General features: G+C 39.0%; 1 protein-coding gene across 2 annotated transcripts in view; it reads left to right on the forward strand.

The window, feature by feature from the left end:
- The window catches only part of LOC100708403 (cadherin-7), a 162,950-nt gene that overhangs the window by 94,838 nt on the left and 41,937 nt on the right, over positions 1-26,175 (forward strand). For both annotated transcript variants that reach the window (XM_019363039.2, XM_003439147.5), the window contains exon 4: positions 9,913-10,032. In XM_019363039.2, coding sequence (XP_019218584.1) covers positions 9,913-10,032 — 120 coding nt within the window. The remainder of the gene's footprint in view (positions 1-9,912; positions 10,033-26,175) is intronic.

A 26,175-nucleotide genomic window follows, 5' to 3' on the forward strand; every position in this document is an offset into this window, starting at 1 on the left:
ATTGCTCATCAAGGTAAACATCTGAGGAATAAGGAAACTGTTACTTGTCCTTTTACTCAGTGTTCTTTTAATCGCACATTTACTAAAGTTTTAAATCACATAAGTCATTTTCACAATCATTCTACTTTAAAAGATTTCAAGACAGAGCTTATTGTTCTCTGAACTTCCTTGTTCGCTGAACGGCAGGTAAAGTGCATCTTTTGTTTGTTTGCTTTTGTGTGTTTGTGTTTTCTCTAATGGGCCTCAGATGACCGTTTGCTTAAATTTGGGTCTCAAAGAATCTTTTTTTAATTCTGCCTGTACTCTCCACCCCTCTTCTTCTATTGCTCAGGTTGAAGCAGAATTTGCCCGTCTTACATCTGTTGACCTGAAAGGGTTCCTTTTTGCTGTGCTTGACCATTATGGAGAGGTTCGTGGAGCTGTACAAAATCAAGAGCGGCATAGGAGGGCTAACTAGGCTCATAAAATGCTTCAATGATGATGTAAGTGTTCAACTGCGAAATCTAATCCTTTGTTTAAGTTTTAGGTTATCCAGTTCAACTGATGAACTCATTGAAAGAAAGCTGATAAGTAAAGTCTGTGATCATATTTCACAACCGGACATTTAGTGTGGTAACTTTTACAGAATCTGTGTATATTGGTGGTAGGTTGGATATCATATTCTACTTGAATGTCCTGATAAGCCTGATTCAAAATCTCCAATGATAATCATATATTGATGGAATTATGTATCAAAAAGCTGTGAATTTGGAGCTGTCTACATGCTTCATAAACACTGTTTAAAAAGTGTTTTTGTTTTCTTTTTGACTTCTTTGACCAGAGCCCTACACAAAGGAAGAGGACAGAGGACCTAATTTTCTAAAGGAAGAGCCCTCAGACACTTTCAAGACTGTGAAGGTTAGCATTGTTTCTTTTAGTAAATTTAATAATGACAGCACCACAGTGGATTTTAAATGAAACATGTGGCATCTATGAAACAATAGATGCCACATGATAACATGTGTACTTTTTCCTCACCAAATGTATTATTACAAGATCTTTGACACTGGATTTGGTCTGGGTTTCAGAGAAACTAACTGGCAAGCTAGCATTGATATTATTAGTGTCTTGTGTTTATTCATGTCTTCACCAGGGTCTTTGACATTTCGCTGCTGTACTGTTCACTTCAGCTTTACGTTTGATTTCTCACATTGTATATTGTAATGGCAGAGATATTAGGATATTTAAGGGGCTGTAGTGGCTGCTACAGCTGTGGGCGGCAATACTTTGGTGAAATGTCCTGGACCCTGGAAAAGAGACTGTGTAGACTGGGTAAGCAATTAAAGGTTACTGGCCGAGACTCATTGGGCAGCTGGGTAAAGGTGGATGTTGATATTCAGTGCCAATTATGCAACCTGTTCAGCCATGTCTATATGCTCTTTTTTCATGCTGTAAATATAAGGGGGGAAAATAATAAACTTTAATCAATAAACTGATTAAAGAAGCATTGTCTATGGAGCCATAATCTGATCCTGTAGATGTGCTGCAGTTTGCACATTTCATGTATTCTCAGCCAGATTTGGTTTAGAGCACAGCCAATATTTAGCATAAGTAGATTTAAATTCACACACTGGTGATGGCAGCTACATTGTAGCCACAGCCGCCCTGGGGCGCACTGACAGAGGCGAGGCTGCCGGACACTGGCACCACGGGCCCTCTGACCACCACCAGTAGTGACTGAAACAACTGTCGTGGAGCTGGGGCTCGAACTGGCAACCTTCCGATTATAAGACGAACTGTCAACTCTTGAGCCACGATTCAGTCATCCACCCATGTGTGTGAATGACTGAATGTGTAAAGCGCTTTGGAGTCCTTAGAGGACTAGTAAAGCGCTATACAAATACAGGCCATTTACCATTTAAATTGAAAATTTTGTTTGAATTCTGCAATTGAAGACATGCTCAGTTATTTATGAACATGGTCTTTGTTTAAAGCAAGAAATGGATTTGTAACATGGGGGTGCATATCTCATTCTGAAAAAACTTTAAAACTGATAAGTGTTACCCAAAGCCAATCACCATCATCCAAGCATCAGTATGGCTCTTCTTTGGAAAGACATGAATTCTTAAGCACAAGGATATTGTGTAATTGTAATTGTGTAATTTTTTTTTTTTTTTTTTTGTCTTTGAACCCTTTTATAGCCGACAGGTATTGAAGACACGTTTTCTAGGAGGATGAAAGTTGGCATTGTGATGGTGAAAGAAGAAGACATCATCGATGTGTTGGTTGTCCTTGAGGCGGCAGTAATCCTGTCTAATCTGAGGAATGTCTCAAGTGCCATTTCCATGCTGATGGGCCTTCTTTTTGCCCTCAACACAGACTATCCAAAGGAACTTAAGGACATCTTTGAAGTCATTCAGAACATCCTAATGAACATTGGTGGAAGGCAGTGCATCTCACTAGTGCATGGTCTAAGAAACAGACTCTTGCAGAAAGCCATGCAGAACTGTAATTGTATGCTCCTTAGTGTTAAGGACAGTTTTTATTTTACTGTTTGTTTTTTTTATTCTTGCAAGTTCTCATTCTCACTTTTGTATGTCACTAAATGACTACACTTTACAAAATTCCAGATTAGACAATTACTCATTTGTTCATGGTTTAAGAAACTTATGTGAACAACAATATAATGGTGGACTTTGCAGATGCTTATCTCATGCAAGTCAGTAGTTTTTCCTTTGTTTTGCAATTGAGCAGACTCAAACTGATGTTTCTGAAATATTCATATTATCAAATGTTTCAGAAGCATGCACTCATTTTCAGAGATATTGGTTCTGTGGAATTTGTTGCAATTGTAAACGAAGACAAATACAAGAGTTTGATGTCTTAGTTGTTATAAACTGATCTTTACTGTCACTTATCAAAGGTTTTGTACTATTTTAATATTTCAAGTTTTATGCTAACAGGTGTGACTGAGCACAATGAAGTTTAAAAATTTTGTAAATGTAAAGAATAACTTTTCTAAAATAGCAAGTGTCCCGTTGATACATTACATTAATGCAGACTTTATGTTGTTACTTCACAAGAATCACTACTGCTCCGAGAGTATTGGTCAGAATTTAATCTTCACCCAAACTGGGCTCAAGACCAAGTTCAAATTTATTGTTTCACAGGGAGCAGCCTTTGAGTTTTGATGGATTGTGAGCCTGATGAGCTACGTCACTGATTTTTCTGTTTCTCAGATGACTAAGATGGCACAATAAATGGTGAATGTTGGGTGCTCATGAGTAATTGTCTTGTCATGTTCTTAAAACAAACTTTCTGTATGAAATGATCAGATAGACTTTAATGGAATCTGTGGGGTTTTATTTTTTTTTCTGTAAACAACAGAAAATTAATTTAAAGGAATGTAGATATTTAAACCTGAGATCTAAGATAAACCTAACAGGTAGTTTTGCTGAAATGGATGTTAGAAAGCTAAAAAAACAAAACAAAACTTAAGATGTTTAATACACATTCTTCTTTACATCCAGTCAATCAACTCTGATAATTAAAATGAAACTGATTTACAAGTTCACTCAGCTACCTTAAGGAGCTCAGGTAATTAATAAACTTAAATCAACTTAGCTAACAGGTTATGTTAGTTAAGCTAAAATAGATTCCTAAGTTAAAAGAACTACTAAAGTATTTGAATTAACTAAAAAACCCAAGTCAACTGAACTAGGACAAGAGTTTAAACAATAGATTATTTTAATTTAGCTGAAAGGGTTTTCCCAAGTAAAGATGACAATTAAAGGAGCTGAACTGACTAACAAATCTCAGTCAACTAAACTAAGACGAAAGTTTAGACAACATGTGATTTTTCATTAAGATAACAATTGGTTGTGTTATAAGAACAAACTCTATTTCTTGACTTAACTTAAAATTTTAAGGCAGCCCTTTACCTCATATTTTTAAGTTGAAACAACAAGTTATATTTTACAGTGTACCTCCCTGCTGAAAATTTCTCTGAAAAACATCTGATCCTGATGAATACATTTTTGCACAGCCATTACTTTGGCAATTCACTGTGGCAACACGGCATCCCGAGCAGCACAGACACCCTTAGCTTCCTCCAGCTCCACCTAGGGGTTCCCAAGGCACTCCAAGGCATGCTGGGAGCTGTGGTCTAATCACAAGTGAGCTGTGAGTGCTGGGATGGAGACAGAAATGAACCTGGGTGTCAGAAGACTGAAAAGGTGACCTGAGCTTTTCAGTTGATTAAAAATTACAAACACAAAGTTTGACACGATTTTATGCCTAAAGTGTAAAAAGTCATTTTATGTCAAATTAATTACACAATCTACACAACCTGTAACTGCTCGAGAATGTCTTGGCCAAAGACTATCCACTTTTTTCAGTCAGTAAATTAAATGTAAAATTCACAATAAAACACCATAAACCCATTTTAGTATCATTGCTACCAAAAGGGTATAATGGAGTGGCGGATTGTGACCTTTTTTTCCAGAGAAAATTGAGAAAATTCTGTACGTAATTAAAAAGAGTGAGCATCACACACTGGGTAGCATCACTGAAACGCTGTCAAGGCTGTAAGTAGGAGTGTTATTGTGCAAGCTGTAACTGCAGGCAGGTGGGCGAGAAAGCTCTGGGTTTGAATGCATTGTTTTTTAATATGTAGAGGGCACGTTTCAGTTAAAACATGAGGTTAGATGGTTCGTTAAATCTGCAATGAATTGTGCTTTTGGCCACTCAGGGTCACTTTTTACGCTGATATGATTGTATACTTATACACAATCAGCTTGTGCTAGCATTTGTGCACAGTAGAGTTTTTAGAGTTTTCTTTTTTTTCTCTGTTTTTGGAAGTTCACAGTGTACAAATTATGCAATGAAAACTCTGTGAATGAAGCACAGCAGTAAGCTTGTAGGCCAGATAAGCAAAATAATGAGCTGAAAGAAGCTAAACAGGAACATGGAGCTGTGGGACGCTCTGGTGATAGCACTTTGTGGATTGATCACCTGGTTCGAGAACCCTTTCACGTATGCTTTGCTGTATGTGATTGATATGTTATTTTTATAGTTTTTACCTCGAGCAGTACATAGACAGCTGTGCAAACTCAATGCTGGTTAGGATCACCGCAGTGCTTCAAACATGCTTGTTGTCATGCAAATGTAAATTAGAAAAAAAAACAAAGGCTATTTCCAGAGTGTTCAAAGTCAAAATGGAAATTTCAGAAGGCATACAGTGGCACCGGGAGCCGTTCCAAGGGAGGCTCTGCTTTGCTTACAGCACAGGCACAGAGATCTCCGAAGGATTACACAGCTGACTGTCAATGGGGGGTACAGAGCTCAGGCTTAAGGAACCAGAGGATTAGAGTACGAGGGCTTTGAGTCTCGTGTCCAACCGGTGATAACAGCAACTTACTAGAAGGATGTGTTCACACCAGAATCGGTGAGCTGCACGTTCCACCCGAGCACTATTTACTCTGCCAGCTCCCGTGAAGGTCTTCATCACGAGTTGCGAGAACAACAGGAGAATAATGCTTTGCCTCCCTTTTGTAAATATCTGCTCAAAGCAATTATCAATGCAGTAAAGAACGGGAAAGGGCGAAGCACCTCTTGTCTTCAATAATTCCTTTATAGATGTCTTTAAATCATTAATGGTCACAGCTTTGCACCGCTGATGAATGGGTTCAATTTAGAGGAAATCATGAATTTAATTAATTAAAGTAATTAGAAGCAGTGCTCGTCCATGCACAGTGTGACCCTGTGGCCTGAGGATCTCTCAGGGCTTTTGTCTTAATCATGGCTGGGATGTCAAATAAAAGACAAGAGAGCTTGAGGACAGTTGGAGGTGTGACAATCGTGAGGCCTGGCTCTCTCCCGCTGCACAGCGAAAGGCCAAAGGAGCCGTTTGAGGGCTCATTACAAGCATAGAGAATGTAATGTCACCCCAAGGCCACAGCTCTTGAATTTACTACTCACCAGTCCTATATCCAGCTGTCACAGTTCCTGTCGAATTCACGAGAGCAGAGATCAAGGATGGAATAGTCATTTTAATTCTTGAAATGAAAAAGGTGCTGCGGTTTAAGGAAAGTTTTTTTTTTCTTTCTTTTTTTTTGTCACTACGAGTTGAAGTGTTTAATTGTGTGGTAAAAATATTCACAGAGCTACACACACATGCTTAATCTTTGTTAACTACAATGCAGCATATCTGTCATAATAACTATTTTTACAAAGCTCTTAATGTTCACTTTTAGTTGACAGTGACAATGTGTAAATTTGACACTATGTTAATTATTTAACTGAGAAGTGTATCACATTATTTTTTTTTGTTCTTCCCAGTAACACATATTAAGCAGGCAAAATATTAGAAACACCTCTGAATATAACACAGTCTCGTAAAATATAATAAAAAGGTGAAGACAATATCCAGAAAGCTGGACACATTAAAAACATGGTCGATATTATGGTAGTGCAGCTGTAGAGAGAATGTATTTGCTTCCTAACAGTGTTAAAACATGCATAGAAATCAGCAGGCACTCGGTAACTTTCTTTTAAAGTCTTGTAACTCATTTTTGCTTTTGTAGTTAGGAATAAATGTGAACCGAACTCTAATCAATAATCCCTGCTCATCTGAAACGGTGGGGAGCAGGTGTGAATGTGCATGAATACAATCAACTTAATCAACTGCGGCAGCTTTGAGTACTCATGGAGGCATTGCAAAACGATTGGGCTTTAATGAAACATTTTAATATTGATTCTTCTAATATCCTGTATGTACTTTCACATCGCAGAATTGGTTCTGATGGGTTTTTTTCACCTTTTTGAGTTAAATAAAAGTATATTTATATTCCTAAGACGGTCCTTCATTTGTACTAATGCAAAAGTTCCAACACACGTTTTGGGTCACTGTCAAACCTTTGCATTGTGTGCGCGCAATCGGAAAGTGGATATTGCACTTGACAGTTGCTTGCAACCTGTACATGCAAGTGTCTGAAGAATATTGGTCTCCGCTCCAGATTAAGCACGCCGCATTTATTTTCATTACTGGCAGATGACAGTTGCACACCGAGAATACGGAATTGATTAGGAAACTTGTTTTGTACACAGCTGCAGGGGATAAATAACAAGGGGGAAGATCTGATCCATCACGTCGATGAAGATGGACAAATATTGAAAGGACACTGACAGGGGAAATTGAGTAGCAGACGACAGCCTGGTGGAGCTGAAAGAATCTGTTAAAATTTTCAGGGTGTTCATCAGTTTTTTTTCTCCTTCTCTCTGACATCCAGCTCACCCAGATGATATTACCTTTCATACTGACATTATTGTTAGAACAGGATGTTTGGTGGACTCGCGGGGCAAACAAGCTGTGGAAAACATCTGAAAAAAAGAGGAAACTTTAAAAGCGCTCCACGCGAGTCCATATTGAAAGTTAATTTACGGTGTCGTCCACCACACCCTCTGTGAAGTGTTTTTAACTATCATCCTGTAATAAAGATTCAGACGTTGCCTGAGTTCTCTTTCATACAGTCATCCTTTGACCTTGGTGTTTTAAACTACCTGTAATATAACCTGTCATGACTAAGAGGTGATGATATAATCTAGGTGTCCTTCTACAACCAGCCTGGTGATAACTTCTCCAGCTTCACCAAGCTTTTTTTTTTTTTTTTTACTGTTATATTGTTCACATCCAGGGCCAGAGCCTGTTAATTCAGCTTTATGGCCAGAATGGGGGACTCTAATCTTCAATTTCCGTGATCACTTCATTCTGTAAAAGCCTGTAAAATACATCTCATGTTAGAAAGTGAGATTTTTATTAGGATGTTTGCTTCAAAGTAAAATATCACCAACTTGTAAGACAGCACTTTCTGTTTGCCACAATACAGGCTTTGCCAGATATGTTCAGCTAGCCATTAAAGTGAAATATTCAAGCATCAACTAGCTATTCATGTGACAAACTGAAAAAAAGCTACACTTGTGGAGAATGGTGTTTTTTCAAGGTTATTTTAACAATTTCTATTCTTGATGATTTCACCACTGCCAAGTGTGAGACTGCTGTAGGCGTCAGCTTTAAGACCAACGCTGACGTATAGTCTAACAGCGAAAAATAGCCTGAACCGTAAAGGTTGTTTTTGGTAATTTCACAATTTATTAAATGCCTTTTCCTCTCCATTATCAAATGGATATCAATTTTTCAGCATAAAATGACTTTGCCTGAAAAAAAAAATCTGTGCCCATTTAATGAGCCCAGTTGGAACAACAGGGTTCATTTATACCATAATGAATGACCTATTGAAATTGATTGGCACTGATTGTCGCTGATTATGTTTTCTCTGTGAAATCTTCAGACGCTTTTCTGCTTTACCTCCCGAGCCACGGCTGTCAGCTCAAGTCACATCAAACCCGTTCAGTGGGAACATTTAAAGAAAAGTGCACAAGGAGTCGTGTCTGATGTCTTCTCGTTTGCCTTAGAGGAAGTGTGGGAGAGGACAATACTGTACTGCAGAAACAACAGTTGTCAGTTGTCAGCAGAGTTCACAGTTGAGTTTGAAAACAAATGTCCTTCTTGTAGGCTGAACGGAAGTTTGGGGATTTGAGGAGGGCAAATTCTGGGCTCTGTTACAAAGTGAGGCTGTGTTTATAACTTTATCTGCAAAACTCCACTGGATAGTGTAAGGTTTTTTGTTGGTTTTTTAAGAATCACAGTCAGAAAATGCAACTTTTATAACACGCCGAGTTAAGATTCTCTACCCATATCAAACCTTAGCTACAGTTTTTACACAAAGTGAATGCAACAGGATTCACAACAACAAAAAAATAACAAGAAAACTCGTAAATATTGTTCATGACTGTGAATAAATTGTGGGGTTATTGTGCAGGAGCATAATCACATATTGCATATGCATGCTGCAGCATGTAGGCCTAAGCACAGATGTACAAAGTCAGTCAAATTTCAAATAAAAAGTGTAACTTACTTTTTGTATAACTTCTGGCAATTGCTTTGCTCAAACCTGGGGTTTTACAGATAAACAAGCATCTGTTACTCAACATTCGAGTCTTAGCCAAACAGGTTCACATAATGCTGATTGAGCCTGTCAGCTACAGGTTAATCTCTCTGTATTTCACTGTATGTCAGAGCTTTAAATCTCACGTCAGTCGTGAAATTTCAGCACTGACACAGCGATAGCCACCATGCAACAAGGTCACCTATCGCATGTGTCCTCTAGTTAGACTGCAAAGTAGTATATTAAGAACAACTTCATGTCCATTATGTCCACAACCGGTCTTGAATGGAGCATAGGAATTTGACATAAATCCTCCAGAAACTGTTGTAAAATTCTTTAATGTACTAGGTGTCATTGAATCCTAATTAGTACCACAGAGAGGTACAGTGCCTTCCAATGACATTGCTGCAGGACGACTTTAAAATCCTTTCTAAAGCAAAAAAAAAGTTGCAGTTTTTGGATTGCTGTGGGATGATGTGAATAGTAATTTAGCTTTGTCTTTTTTGATGGGGTGAAGTGCCTCTTTAACATGCACAGATGGGTTGCAGACCCCATTTGGCTGATGAATTAGAACAGATTGAAGTTACCAGGAAAGATGCTGCTAACTGATCTGCACCAGGCAAACTGAGAAAAAAAATGGCACTGAAATGATCTCTACAGGCTTGGAGTTACACTTTAATCTTGCTGCAGCATCCCTGCAAATTATGGAAATAATTAAGAGTGTCATTTGTTTTGCATGCTTTGTGGCAAGAGCCAGTCAGATCAGGACCTTCTCACCACCATTACCCCCCCTCCCCCCACACACAACTCCCTTCAAACTGAGTTGGTCACAGGGCTGTTGATATGATGACTGTTTCCACATTTAGCTCTGTTTGACTTGGCTTCTTGATGTTGTCTTGGAAACTAATGAAGGGCTGTCTGCTCACAGGAACCATGGTAGTGCAAGTGGTAGCCACAGACGCAGATGACCCAACATACGGGAACAGTGCCAGGGTGGTTTACAGCATCGAACATGGACATCCGTATTTCTCAGTGGAGCCAAAGACAGGTAGGAACAGACAAAATCCGTGAATTAATCCTGCTGGTTTGCATTTGTTTTAAAGATATTGCTACTATGCATCATTTAATGAAGCTTTTTCTCTTAATATATAAAATAATCTGTCAAAGTTGAAACCGTTTTCATATTTCTGTAGGCAATGTCATGCACCATGCATCATTTTTTAACTGCATTTATATCAAAAGTGAGGGAAGAGTTGGTGAGCTGCTTGCCTACACAGCTCAGCCACTGTCAGTCAAATGTGAGCAAACAACAACCACACAAACCTGATAACCAAATGTATTTTTATATTCAACCCCAGTTTTTATTTATTTATCCATGAATAATTCTGTACTACCAATAATACTTCACTCATGTGGCTTTGAACTCCTACAACGCTGTCAGAGTCAAGACTGACAATTTAAAAACCTAATCAGAATTAATGATGTAAAATCAGAGATGTGTTGTCTTTTTTTAGTCAATGCATTCTTCTTCCCTGTCAAAACCTGAATTTGGTCACATGTTCATGTGTGTTATGCTGTAGCGGCTAATGAAGCCTTACCGTCAAGTGAGTTTTTATTTATTAATTTGTGTTGTTTTTTTGTTTTCTCATTTTTTTTGTTTTTCCTTGACGAATGCATCTAAATTTAGTTTTCAAAGTCTGTGTTATGTAAAGCACAATGATTCTGTCACCAAATCGGATACACTTGTTCTTCCTTATTTTTGTAATTTTCACAAAACAGTGGCCACTTTGCCCACATGAAACATTCACTTTTCCAAAGCTCTGTCTCTCTTTAAAGAAAATTTGACTGAAAGCTAATTGATGAGGATCAAGAGCATCAAATGTTTCTTTTAAAGGTGATTTGCTAAGTTTGTTCCTTATAAATTATTGAAAAACCTTTAAATAAACTTTCAGGGCATATTTGTAATTATTAGTAAACAGGGGCAGAGAACATGTGTGGAGAGATGGCAGGTAGCAGTTAATATATGCTGTATGCACTTTATTGTTATACTTACCTTAATATACTTAAATCTTGAGACACCCTTCATTTTGTTTGATATTTTGCCAGAGAAGTGGTAAATAGGTTTACTGAAGTGCAAATATAAAACAAACAGTATATAAGGCACAAACAGAGTTTATACAACTCTAATGACCTTCAGCACAGTCTGCACTCTTTTAGTTTACTTGTAGTTTCTTTAAGTAGTTTTCAGGAATAGTTCTCCAGGCTTCTTGAAGGACATTCAGAGCTCTTCTTTTAATGTTGGCTGCCTTTTGTTCAGTTCTCTGTACAGATGATCTCATATTTCTTTAGTAATGTTGACGTCCAGGCTCTGGGGAGACCAGTCCATGACTAATCGTGTTCCATTATCAGTATGTGTTTACTGCACTGATATTGTCATTGCTAGTCTGAAAAATGAAGCTGTTGTCGATTAAATGTTTTCCAGATGGTATTACGTCACAGTAATACAGTATTATATGTAATACCATACCCGATGATACCTTTCTTTCATAATTTAATCAGTTTTGGCAAGATCTCCAAACACCACTGGCTGAACTGCAGCCCCAAACCATAAAAGAGCATCTACTATGATGGCTATAGACAATGACTGTTGTACACTCACTCTCCTGACCTGATCTGTATATATTTACAAAAAGGTGAACTAAAAATTTGAATTCATAACTCCAAAGACCCGTTACCACTAATTTTCAGTCCAGTTCTTGACAGTCACCTTTCCACTGAGACCATTTCTGATTAGGCTTCAGTGAAGAGTAAGTAGGTGGATCAATCAAAGGGTCAGATGTATCTCTCAAGTCTTTGCTTCTTTTTTTTTCCAATTTCTAAGGACATGAGATCCAGTTTATACCGTTTATCTGCTGTAAATAGTTTTTTAGGTGTGCCACTTTTTTGGTACTCCACTAGTCCAGTTTCCACAAATTGTTTAAGGAGAGTTTCACACCATGCCGAGATATGCCAAGTTTTCAGCTAATAGCTCTTTGGAAATAGCGTGTTGGTGCAAAAAGGCTGTTTTTTAGCCCGTCAAGTTTGGCATTTTTTTGTAGATTCAACTAGAGAAATGAGAACAAATTATGTGTTTTTGCGACAGGCTGCTGGTAACAAAGTGCCTAAAGATACAATTTAAAATTGGTTCTTTTCCAAGTTGTCTGTTATGTGAAGCATTAAAACCCCAGAGTGTGTTATATAACAGTGTGTGTTATTTCTCCTGAATTTGACTTTGTATAAAGAAAATGAGTGTTTGTATACAGGATTGTATACACCTGATTTTAGCACCTAGATGCATGTTTGCAAGTTTTGCCACTTGTTATAATAAAAGTAACAGCACTCAAAATAAAAATAAAAAACATTTTAAAATTCTGAGAAAATGGATAAAGTAGCTTGAACCATAAGATGTGAGATAGTATGGTGACTTGTGGGGCATTTTATCCCGGGAAAGTGCAGCGGCAGCCCTCGCTACATCTTCATCGCTGGCTCATTAGCCACTGCCCTGCCGAGGCTCAGCTACTTCATGCAAAGCACTCTTGCAAGAAAACAGGAAAATATGGGCCATCCAGTAATATAGGCCTCATCCTCTGCTTCAAGAGCAACACATACACACATGCTACAATTTTATGAATGTAGTTCTAATTCATGAACTGCTGAAAGCCACTGCAATGCAGAGATTTCTGTCACTTATTTTTCACACTCGGTCAGACACAGAAATAAGAGGGATGCTCAACAAAACAAACTCCGCTGTGACCTGTAAGGTTCACTGTAAACATTCAATAAACCTAACCACCGGAAGAAAATGGAACGCTCCAGAAAAAATGAATGCATATCGCAAAAAAGGAAATAACTTCACACTGTGTTGGCATTATTGATGTGATGTCTTTGGAGGAAAATATGTTGTGTGCATCAAAATTCATCAGCACATTTAGCTGTGAAGCCTGCACAGTATCGCAGTATATCCATGTTGTTTTTCACTTTCTGGAGACCTTCAACTAATGAAGCCTCCTGCTGAAGCTTTCATTAGAGAATATTTCCATGTTACCATGTTTTCGGGTGAACATTTACATGTTTTATACACTCCAAATGAAAAAAGGAAAAGGAAAAAGTCCCTCATTGATACTCTAAGCTCCAGCAGTTCCTCTGGGACTTCTCTGAAGCTGCGAATCTTTGATTATAAGTGGATTTTCTCATGTTGCTTAGAAGCTAAAACTTCTGTGAGCTAATTAATGTGTTAAAATGCTGTGATCACCTTCCCTCTAGATGAGTTTATTTAAGAACTTCTTGAATATGTATTTAAGTATTTTCTTAGTTCCTTACTGGTGGCATCCATAAATAAATGAATATGCTGTGTGTTTTGAATGCATTATTTCAAATTTAGTAGTGAGCGGCACAGCTTTCAATTTTAATAGGCACTTTAAAGTAGTTGACACAGTGTAAGTAATCCCTCAGGTATAGTCTCAACATTAAAAATGTTTTGATGAATTGCAACAACCTCATTGTCTCATTCGATTACATTGACACATTGCCAAAAAATAAGTTTAGTTACAATTTCTGGATCAAACATGCATGTAAAGCTATAAGAATAAAAATGTAAATTAAATAAATCTAAAATGAATATCGATTATTGCCCATCTATCCATGTTCTTACAGAATTTAGGGTCACGGGGGAGGGGATGCATGCTTACGTTCACAGCTATAGCCGATTTAGAATCACAAATTAACCTAATGTACAGGTCTTTGCACTGTAGGAGAAAGTCAGGGTACATGAACAGAACAAGTGCTAGAACATGCAAACTCAGTCAGCTGATAGTTTGAAAATAGAAGCTGCAAGGCAACAGCACTAACCACTGGTACACCATACTGGCAGCACTAACCACTGGTACACCATACTGGCAGCACTGATTATTGTTTCTCCAATAATCATAAAGCCTACATTAAATATTACCTTCTTTTATATCTGATTTAAGAAGATTGATGTAGCTAATATGTCTTCATAACGTTTTTTTTTATTTTAAGCCAGATGTTACAATAAAACCTTGCCTAGCTAGCTTTGTTAGCATGGTGCATCTTTAAATGACTGTAATATTGAATGGTATGCTAATTTTGGCTAGCAAGAAACTTAAAACACGCTTACTAGAAACGTTAAAGCTGGCTGTGGGCCAACTGATCCTTGACTCTGTAACATTTTAAACCAACAACTGAAACAAATGAGTTACATAAATGTTGATTAACAACTGTTATGCATAAAACCTGTAGCTAATAAATCCCCCAGAAAATCTGTAGCTGTGGCCTCTCGAGCAGAGTGATTTTCCAAGCTTAATTCATAGTGATTTTCATATTAATAGTCAGTTTAAGTCCAGTATTCATTTGTGATTTACCTCCGTTTTATGTCCTCTAACTCCTGACAAAAATGTCAAGGCTAATGCCAGTGTTGCTCAGCTACTTGCTGACACTGGCTTTCTGTGTGTATTCGTATTGCAGGTTTTTAAAGCTTTTTCACTAAAAACATCTGAACTGTGAAGTTTTCTGACTCTGAACTCGAAATTGCTGTTAGGACAACATAAATAAAGAAGAAAGCTATATTCACAAGTACCTGCCAAGTGATTTTTAGGTTTAAGCATGAAAAGTTGCTTATTGCAGCTTTAAGCATAAAACTTAAAGAACAGAGAGCACACAGATAAATCCCAGGTTGGTACTCTTTCTGTAGGACAATGGCTGGTTCATTAAGCTGTCAAACAAGCATACACACACATAAGCACATACACCAAAATGTGCAGTCAGATACAGCCCTTGGGCCCCTGCCAGCACCTTGCCTTTCTGCTGCCCATCTCTGTCTGACCACGACTGATTATACTTGGCTCTCTTTTCATTCCCGCAGAAGGTGATTGGATCTCACGGTTATGAGATGCAATATTGGTGTCAGAATGGAATAGCGTGGATGGCCCTCAGAGAGGTGCGACTCCATGTGGGACTGGATGCAGGGAAGCATGAAGACATGTTCTCTTGTTTGACAGGGGTAACCTTAATAACAGCAGAGTGGAAAAAGATGACTTATAAAACTGTAACCTGTGTGTCAAGGGGGAAATCCTGCACTCTTTTATAGCAGCGTTGTTGGTGTCTAGAAGTCTCTGTTGGTTTATTGAACTTTCTTGATGACCCCCCCCCCTTATCTTCCTCCCTGAAAGAGCACAAAACACACAACTGTAATTGAGAGAAATATTAGGAAGTGCTCAGTTGACTACCTTCATCTTCATCTTCATTTAGCTACCTTTCAAGAAGAACTATCTTGGGGAAATAAAAATTCATGCTGCTAAAAAATGCTCAGCTTGTTTACTGTAAAAAACAATCCTGCTGTGTCATCAGCTTTCAAAACTCTACAAGCTATTTACCACGCTGTATTTATTGTGTGCATTTGTGGGTTCCCTTTGATTTATCGCTGCATAAATTTCTGCATTTATCTCCTCGATTGCTCTTATCCGTCAAAAAAATATGTTTTACATAAAGTGACTTGTCTGACTTCTTGTTCGTAAAGAACTTGTGAAAAGTAGATTGATTTATCATGTACTGCCCTGCAGAAATATTTAAAGCTGGCACAGAACTGATGAAAATTTGACCACTTCGCCTGTGGCTGTTCAACGATCTTTGACAAAGTTCGCAAGAATACTTGTACACATCGATGGCTCTTGAATGAGACTTCGTGAGGCCTATGCCAATTAAAGTGAGAGCACACAAGTGATGTTCAGACAGTGCGTCTGCCCCATAAAACCCTCATTATTCCCATATCATGTTTTTTTCCCTTTTTATAATCTAAGCTCAGTGACCAGATCCCATACTTTCACAGCCTTGGCTGATGATTTTCATTAAGGTAAGTGGATTCTTTAAAACACAAGGTTGATATTTCAGAAGCCTTATTGGGTTATAAAAACCTGTGGACTGTGATCCTCTGCAGTTGACTCTGATGTTAACCAGAGATACGTCCATATTTAAAGCTCACTAACAACATATTTAACATATACGGACTCCAGAATGGGATTCCTGTTGATCTGAAGCTAGAACTAGCGCGAGAAACAATTATAGCAACATGTTGACCTATTTTTCGCTTACAACATCATTAGTTTTATCACCACGTATCATAGACATAAGCACACGATAGTGTTTAACACTTGGTGGGTCCCTAGCTCCCTCTGAACATCAATATTTTAGAGTTCTGAGGGATCCCAAGGTATTAGGTAGAGTAAAAAAGTAGCATTAGTTGAAGTTAATTTAAAAAGTCATGAAAAATTGGAATAACAGAATAAACTACCTGTGAGAAAAAGTATTCCCTTATAGTCTGTAGGTACCTCAGTCAGTAGAATTAAGGTTATGTAAATCTGCATACTTTATTGAGAAGCCAGCACCACAGTGAATAAAAGCAGTGTGAATGAAAGAGGAGCCTAGGAGCAGGTCATCTACGAATGACAAGGTTGGTGGTTTGATCCCTGGCTGCTTCAGTCTGCACCCCAGAGTACCCTTGAGCAAGATAGTGAACCTGAGTTGGTCTCAGTGCATTTATCTCAGTGGACAGAAAAGTATACAAAAGTGCTTGTATGAATGGGTGTGAATGGTTGAATGAGACATGTTGTATAAAGTGCTTTGAGTGCTCAAGTAGGGTAGAGAAGCACTGTATAAGAACCAGTCCATTTCCTATTCATGTTTTTACACTCCCAGACCTCTTTAGGTACACTTGAAAGGATGTGTTTGACCCTTTTTGCCTTCAGAACTCGTTTAATTCTTCCTGTTATTGAGATGTAGTGACTGTGGAGGCCATCTGAATGCTGTGAAATCACTGTCATGTTTGGAAAAACCAGTTTGAGATGATTTGAGCTTTGTCTTGGGTCTTAAAGGGATTGACATGTCAGCAGTAATACAGAGGTAGCCTATGACATTCAAACAATACTTACTCTGTACTAAGGTGTGTGCCAAGAAAATATCCCACACACGATTACATAGCCACCACTGCAACTGTTAAGAGAAAGCAGGACAAATCCATGCTTTTGTGTTATTTACAGCAAATTTTGACCCCACAATGTTGGTGAGCTTGTGCAAATTGTACCCTTAGTTTCATGTCATTAGGTTACAGGTGGGGCACCCGGTGTGGTCTTCTGCTGCTGAAGCCAATCAGCTGAGAAGTTTGATGTTTTGTGCATTCAGAGATGCTCTTCTGCATATTTTAGTTTGAACAAGTGGTTATTTGAGTTACTGTTGCCTTCCTATCAGTTTGATTCTATTCACCTGAACGTAGCGTTTTCAATGAGAGAAACATCCCATTGAAAACATTACGTTCAGGTGGACAGAATCAAACTTTTGGGATTTACGTACCTGGATGATTGAGCATGCATCAAGATATCAGCTTGAAGGTGTCTGGCCATCCTGCTCTGACCTGTAGCATCAGTGAGGGATTTTCTCCCAGATAACTAGCTAGCATTGGATATTTTCTCTTTTTATGACCATTCTCTGTAAACCCTAGAGATGGCTATACTGAACAATCCCAGTAGATCAACAGTTTCTGAAATACTCGGACCAGCTTGTCTAGCAACAACATCGTCCCACGTTCAAATTCACCTTAATCAGCTTTCTTCCCAATTCAGATTCTCAGTTTGAACTTAGGCTGTTTTTACTAAATGCAGTGAGTTGTTGCCATGTGACTGTCTTCGTAAGCAGTTGACTGTAGTCTGTGTTGTAATAGAAGATCACTGGGTATTCATGTGCAAAAACATTTTTCAGAGCTGTATGTAAAACTTTCCCCAAATGGCTTTTAAGATACATTTTTTCTGTATTTTTACAATAAAGAATCTTATGCTGAAAAAATAAAACCCCACCATGGTAAGTTCAGTGTAATCAGAGGTTTCGCTGCAACAACATCACTTGTTCTGGTGTAACCATGTGAGTATGAGCAGCAGATTACAGTCACAGCAAACACAAAGTTCACTTTCCTTATAAATCATCTGTAGTTGTGCCACAGACAGAAACTTTTTTCTCTTTTTGTAGTTTTTTTGTTTTGTTTTTGTGACAACACTTGTTGCAACAATGGCCGCTGGCAAACATTAAACTCCCACTTTAATGAAAGTTAGGAGGACATGCATCAACTGTGGGCCTAAAAGGCAGTCAGCCACGAAATTGATAGTGTAATTAGTGTTTGTGTTGGAGGACCAAATTGTGTGATCTTTACAAAAAAGTACTAGACAATTGATGGTTGTCAAAAACAAGAAATGTGCATTTTTTTTCTAGAATAGGCTACTCATCAAAAAAATTGCTTGTTAAGAAAATAATCTGTTTAACTGAGAGGTACTTTGCTTAAAAGTGGCCACTTCCTTGCAGTGTAACCGTATTCCAGCAAGAAGTGCGTCACAAAGTAAGCAAACTTAGTAATGTTAGGAACACAACAACAATCTTTCCTTGAGACGGGGTGCATTTCTTTGCTCATGTTCCAGTAATTCTGGTTTAGTTCTTCCATTTTTACACCTGGATGACATCCAGGTGTAAAACATTGCGCTCACCTGTACAAACTGACTGTGAAAGGAACCACATTGTTTGTGTTACTTGTCAGTTTTTAACACATTGTCAATATCATGTATCTTACGGAATGCACTGTGGCGCTGAGAGACTAGCTTTTAGACACCAACCCGGTGCTGAGTATTGTGGGATGAGCACTGTGCCTCTGTCTTTGTAAGTTACTAATTAGTCCCATTTGCAGCACACGCCTGGGCCATAGCAGAGGGTGACTTTGACAAAGTGCCTGAGTCGAACACTACACTTGCTCCACACTGCAATACTGCGCTTGCGATTAACTGGCAGAGCGCTAATAGCTGGTGGTGGGGGAAGCTGCTGGAAGGGTGGAGATGTGTGACCTGATGTTAGGTGGGTTGTATCCTTGCTCTTTTTCGTCTAACAAGTCTTTTACTTTGGTTCTTAATCCCAAATGGACTCTACAAGGTGCCCTTGGGAAAAGTACTTAATCCCAAATAGCTCCAATAACTTCCAAGCAGTGCATAATGTCAGCAAAATACATACGTTACTGTGCCTAAAGAGAGGATTTTGTAATATATATTGATTGATAGCTTGTAGTTTAGTTTGAAGGTGAAGCTTAAATGGTAACACTGTTCAGGACTATGTTCTAATTGATGGCAAGCTCAAGGAGGTTTGAACAGCTGCCCCAAAGCCCTTCGCCATACACCTCGTCGATATGGCCATTCCTTTAGAGACAATTATCCATGCACATTAGCACTGTTAAGCATGCATGCATGGTCACAAACCTAAATAGCTGGAATAACAAGAGCAGAATTCAGTTAGTAGAAAATGACAGGTGCCTGAATGAGTGGATTAATTGCATGAGGAGGGTGGGGTGTTTGAAGTGTGACATGGCATGCCTCTCAAAAAGACACGAGTATGACATCTGAATACGACAGCTACTGAAGTACCAACATATGACAGACTGAGCTTTGTCTCTTCTCGGACTAAGAATCTAATTAAACCGATATCGCTCAAATAAAAGAAAAGGCCACGTTTAATCCTTGTGTACTCTGTAGCTGTGAAGTTTAGACACTGAGGTCAGTAGACGAAAGGTTTGCCGTGATCAGGCTGTGATTAAGATATTAACATGGTCTTTTTAAAAATCTTGTGTGCTTTTTTTCTGCCCTCTTCTCCGAAAAGCGTCTGTCGCTGTGGCTTTGCACGGGTTCTTTTTGTGGTGACTGCACTAAATCGAAAACATTACAGCTGAAGGCTAGATATAAATCTGGCTGCCTCCTGCGGTTCAGGCAGGTAATATCGAGAGAGCGGGGAGTGGGGGGTGCAATTTTTTAATTCTAATCACAAACAACGCGCACGCAAACGCACACTCAATCGTGCGCGCACGCAAGCACATTTCCTTTCAGCTTAACATTACAAATAAATGGCTCCTGTGCCCTGTGTGTAACTTGTTGGACATAATGACTTATTTGTGTAACACACCGGTCTATTGTACCGTGGCATCATGTGGCCCTTTCACACTCTTGGGTCCCCGGGAAGCTATAGTGACCCATGATTAGAGCATGATGTTTGAATGTCACTCAGTAATAAACTACCTAGGCTGCAGGTTTTATTCCCTGTTTGTGTGGCCTGTTTTTGTGTTATGGGATTTTTCCCTTGTAAGCTGGACCGCCTGAGGGGTTCAGCAAATCACATACTGCGCCCTTCATGTTTAAGTGTTCATCACCTTCATCAGTACCTCTCATAGCTGCACGCAGAGCCAGAGGGTTCCTCCAAAGCCTGCACTTTTATTTCCTCTTCGTAAGACAAATGTCAAGTATCTGGGCTTTAGCAGGGAGCGTGGCCCACCCGTCTGCCGCCAGTGGTGTGGAGACAGCTAGATAAATGCATGGCTACAATGCGTCTGGCTTGCACCGGAGGCAAGGAGTCACGGCGCAACGCTAGGCCGTGCCGTGATAGCGACAGAAGGATTTTAATCATCGCCTCTCCCCAGGAATGACACCAGCGCCGCACGGGGTAACAGAGATAGAGAGCGAGGGGGCTGGCACCCAGCAGACAAACAACAGCCTTGCAACAATGCCGTGTGGATTAGCAGTGTCGCTCGGTGAGAAGTATGTGTGCTTCTGGCCAGGCGGGAAGAGAAACATGTTGCTTCTTTTCCTTTTTTTCTTCCAGAAAAAAACTTGCTAGAATCAGGATTCACAGCATCATTAACCACAGCCAATATCTCTCAACCTCCAACAAACCAAGCTGATATTAAATAAGTATATCAATTGTGTGTGAAGCCGATCTATGGTTTAGTGAGAACATTCATTTGTCTCACTCCTGGCTGCACAAACTTAACATCTTTTGTTCATTTTTTTTTTATTTCACCTTTTAGGAGCCATCCATTGCTGCTGTTATTATAATCCGACCATTATCCAGCTTCCGTCTCAGTTTTACTTCTTGTGAATGCTTAAAGATGCCTCTTTCAGGTCTACCCATGCATTCTATGTCTCTATGGTGATGTTATGTGGAGCAAAGAACAGAAAACTTTTGTTTGTGTCTAGCTAGTATTTAGGGAGCCTTGCTGGATTGAAGGCTTGAAGTAACCTTTCTGATGCAACTCAGTAAACAGGGTTCATAGGTGTCACTACAGCAGGCACCAGAGCACTGGCGGTGCTCTTTAATTGGCTACGAGGTTACATTGTGCACGAACCAACAAAAAAGTGATGAATGGATGGATGGATGGATGGGAAAAGGATGTGAGAGATAAACCGAACAGATGGGTGAATATCCACAGCACAGAGATACAGAGATAGATGCCTAAAATCTAAGCATAAAAGCATTAGACTGAAAAAAGAAAAGAAAAGAAACAAATGACACGTCTTAACTTTGTCACTGAGGCTTACCCAAAGGAGAGAAAGACAGCTCTGCTGTTTTGCAGCACTGTTCATTATTATACTGAAATGGCATGTTTTGTAGAGCAGCAGCTAAAGATTATTGTTTTATTGACTAACGTCATCCCACCGTAAGCCCCGGAGCAGGGACTTTAGAGAAAAGCAGTGGACAGCTCAGTATAATTTAGCTAACTGAGCCATTTACTTAGAGCAGCCAATAACACTTTTCTGCTGGAGGGACTGTAATGACATTAATAAAGGATGGCAGAGAAAGAAAATTAAACACTTAATGGAATTGTTTATTTTCGAGTACAGCCACGATTGACGGTCAAAAAGCATCTTCATTTTTTTCTCTTGAAGTCTTGTGACCCACTTTTCTTGATTTGTTTGTCCTTCCCCCCTTTGTTTTTGGGCTGAGGTGAATTGTAAATTCTGTGTGTGTGCGCGCGCGTGTGTGTGTACTTTTATTCTCCCGAGAACCCGAGCTGCAATCCTTGCTCGGGTTGAAGAAAGGATGAGGATTAGGTGGGGCGTGAAGTGATGAGAGTTGTAGTTTTGAGTTAGGGAGGAAAGGTCTGTGTGTATAGCATTTTATTTGATTTTAGACCCGTTTGCTCCAAAAGATGCTTTATGCTTAAAATAAACAGCACACAGTCCTCATACATAATATTTGAATGTGGCAGGGCATAATCATCTTAATGACAGCACTTTATCAGATATATGTTGGAAAGAAACATTCATAAATGTGTTCAGAATGATTAAAATAGGGAGCTGAAAAGCTGCATACTGAACTACAACAAAAAAGCAAATGCAGCATGCATATTAACTAAAGGGAAAATAATGGGAACAGCTTCTTTTTACAATATTATAACATTCAGGTTGTGTTTGAACTGTTTAAATTTACACATCACTCAAACAGAGAGGAAGATTATAAATAGCACTAATTACTAATAAAGTCATGCTTTTGGCAGTCTGATGAATATCCAATATTATAGTCTTTTTAATTCTGGTTTGGCCTACGTCCTCCAAAGGAAAACGTCTGGCTCTGTCATCCAAATGCTCGATTATGTTCACCAAATAGAGTCTTCCTTTTGGTGCGGAGTAGGTAGCACACAGGCTCTGAATTCGAAAAAAGAAATTAATAAATAAAGCAGGGTTAATGAGGCTGTGAGAGCCTTGAACTTGTCATCACAAAAGCAGGATAAACATGGAACATACTAAAACTCTGGGCAGGCTGGCAAACCTCTGTAATCTATACAAGTGCCACCTTTCACATTACACTCTAAATGAGCCATTGTGCAAATGGAACTATTGATTAGTGCAGCTCTGAGTAAACATTGGTCCAAATCTATGTCTGTGAAAACTGCAAACTATTTTTTTAAATGTCTAAAGACAACACCGTTCACACCAAAGGGGACAGTATTTAATGAGCAAATGTGTGCATTTTTTTCATTTTTATTTTTTACTTCAATGTCATAAAACTGGACTTCAATTGCATGCCATTTTTCTGGGTAATTTAAAGGATTATGGGAAATTCTTCAGGTGCCAGTGCTAAGAAAGAGCACCCTCTTTGATCTGCTTCATCAGCCAGTGAATACGATAAAGCAACCAAAAATGATTCATTTATTCAGGAACTGTATGCTGTGGCTTTGTGTGGTTCTTAATGAGTAATCTTTCAGGTTCTGTAGGAATCTTTAATAAGTGCCATTTAATGAATGAAACACATTGTGTGGCAAGTCATTAACTTTGAAAGCAACAGTGATTGCTTTTGAAGGATTAGGGCACTTTTCTTTGCATTTAAATGTGTCGCGTTAATTTTTTTCTGGAATTATCATCTTTGTAGTCAGGAGATAAAGCTGAGATTAGAAAAATGCTGTTAATGAAAAGATTTCTCCATACGCTTTTTAATAATTTGTGCTTGTGTACCACAACTGTGTTTAATGCTGTTGTGGTGATTAAAGTATACACCGCACAGCAGCACTAATCGCATGAGCCAGTCGTTGGATGTCAGTGTTGACACATCTCTGATTTTTCTGATACAGATCAATCATGACAGGGGGACAGACAGATAATGCCTCCCCTGGCAGCAAAAATGTCCCCTTGTATGTGTTCGCTTTTCTGACAGCATCTTTACATTATCCTCATCATGCTTCAGACCCCTAAACTATTTGGAGTGACGGCACATTTGAGGGGACAAAGGAGTCACAAATCATTGCCGGTGTGTAAACAAGGGACCAGTCATTATGGACAATTACTCCATGTCAAAGCATTTTCATAGTAAAGACTAGATGATTGATGTGATCAGTCTTTTCCAGTCTGAATTCAGCATCTATTTTAGCACTACTGGAGCCTGTGTAAGTCTTTTTACCAACTAACTTCAAAGCTGAAATCATTTTGAGGTTGATGTCATAGTTTGTAAGGTAGTGTATAAGTATTTTTTATGCTTTCATGTTAAAAAGACGAGCAATGGATACGAGACAATTAAAGCTTTGCATCAGAGAAAGGTTCTGAGTAAATGAATAAAAATGAACACGAATGAGAAAAAAAGGCAACATAGAGATAAGCCAATTTTTGATCTGTTACTTGAAGAGCAGGTGAGGGAGTACATAACATACTGTTACTATTTGATGCTAAACTTTAAGCAAATGGATAAACAATCGATATACTTTACAAAAAAGCCAAATCGGTAAATATTAGTAATCAGTAAATGTTATAGATAGCTAAATCGATGAACAAATGTCCAGTACTGTGCTAAAGTCTTGAGCTACCCAGCATTTCATTATATTTAGCTTTAGACATTACGTCCGTGTAGTCATCCAGGTCATAGTAGACTAAGGATCTCGGAAAGAAAATGACTAGACTTTCTCTTATCCAAGATGCTTCTAAAACCAAATGATGAAGAGTCACAGATATTTAAACCCAGGTGGGGGCTGTTCGATAAGAGGATTGTTAACCTACCATTAACCACGTGCCTCATCGCATGAGCCAAAGTGTGAAAAAAAGGCATGGATCTTTACAACCAAAGATTTCGGGTGAAACCACTGAGATCTTGTCTCACCTTATCATGTGACCTATTGAGGTCACCTCACTCAAGATATGACTGAAGGTTGAGGCGCTTGAGGAGGAATCTCAAAACTGCATTGTAGGTGGCTGACAGTGTCGTAAGCTGAAGAGCCAGATTTTCTTGTAATTTCAAAGCAGTCTTGAGCAACAGTTCTCCAGGTTTTCTGAAGGTCTTTCAAAGTTAATTTTTGGACATTGGCTGCTTTTTCACTCATTTTCAGTCCAGCATGCCAAAAAACACAAGGTTTTTGTTTGTTAAACCACTTAACACCAACCTATGAATCATTCGAGCATAAAAAAGTCATCTAGCTCAAGGGATAAATCAGTGTTGTGTCTAAACATAACAGTAACTTAGCAAAGAGCCAATTTTAAATTGTATCTTTAGGCACTTTGTTACTAGCAGCCTGTCACAAAACACATAAATTGTTCCTATTTATTTAGTTGAATCTATGAAAAATGGCAAAGATAACACAGTTTGACAGGAATAAAATGGGATTTTCCCCATCAAGGTAATTCCTAAACAGCTATTAGCTGAAAACTTGGCATATCTCAGCATGCTGTGCCCTTGTTTAAGGAAAATAGACAAGGACAAAGGGAAGAGTGGCACGCCTAAAAAACTATTTACAGCAGATAGACTGTATCTTAAATTTATGTCTCGATGAATTAGGAAAAATAAATGGTAAAATGGTAAATGGCCTGTATTTATATAGCGCTTTACTAGTCCCTAAGGACCCCAAAGCGCTTTACATATCCAGACATCCACCCATTCACACACACATTCACACACTGGTGATGGCAAGCTACATAGTAGCCACAGCCACCCTGGGGCGCACTGACAGAGGCGAGGCTGCCGAACACTGGCGCCACCGGGCCCTCTGACCACCACCAGTAGGCAACGGGTGAAGTGTCTTGCCCAAGGACACAACGACCGAGACTGTCCAAGCTGGGGCTCGAACCGGCAACCTTCCGATTACAAGGCGAACTCCCAACTCTTGAGCCACGATACAACAAAGACCTGACACATACATACTGTCCTTCTCTGAAACCTCATCAGAAATGTTCTGAGGGGAAGGGTGGCCTTTAAGAAGTCATTCTTAAGAAAGTGAAACAAGAAGAAAAGGCTGAGGTGTGCCAAATCACACAAGAACTGGACTGAAAATCAGTGTCAACAGGTCGTTTGGAGTGATGAATCCAAATTTAAAATTTCTAGTTAAATCTTCAGCAATATGTATGGGGGAGGTCAAGAAAGAGGTACAACAATGAGTGTCTACAGCCATCTGTAAAAGGAGGGTGGAGGGTCTGTTATGGTCTGGGGCTACATTTCAGCCAGTTGGGTCAGAGATCCAATCAAAATTGATGGAATTATGAACATGGAAAAGTACCGTCAAATTTTGATCCACCATGCAATACCATCTGGATTGGCAACAGCTTCGGATTTCAGCATGACAACGATCCCAACCCAAAGACATTGCCAATGCAGTAAAATCAGTCATGGATTGGCCTCCCCAGAGCCCGGACCAGTGTGGGATCATCTTGACCAAGAACAGAACAAAAGGGCAACATCCAAAGACAATCCAAACTCTGTTTTTGCCTCATATATTGTAATTCCATTTATGTTTGCATGTTTCAATAAATCACTCCACCTTTATCCCATTTCCCTCACAAAGTATAAACAACTATAAGAGTACTATATTGTCTAG

This window comes from Oreochromis niloticus, linkage group LG9 (assembly GCF_001858045.2).
Source record: "Oreochromis niloticus isolate F11D_XX linkage group LG9, O_niloticus_UMD_NMBU, whole genome shotgun sequence".
In the NCBI taxonomy this organism is placed as follows: Eukaryota; Metazoa; Chordata; class Actinopteri; order Cichliformes; family Cichlidae; genus Oreochromis; species Oreochromis niloticus.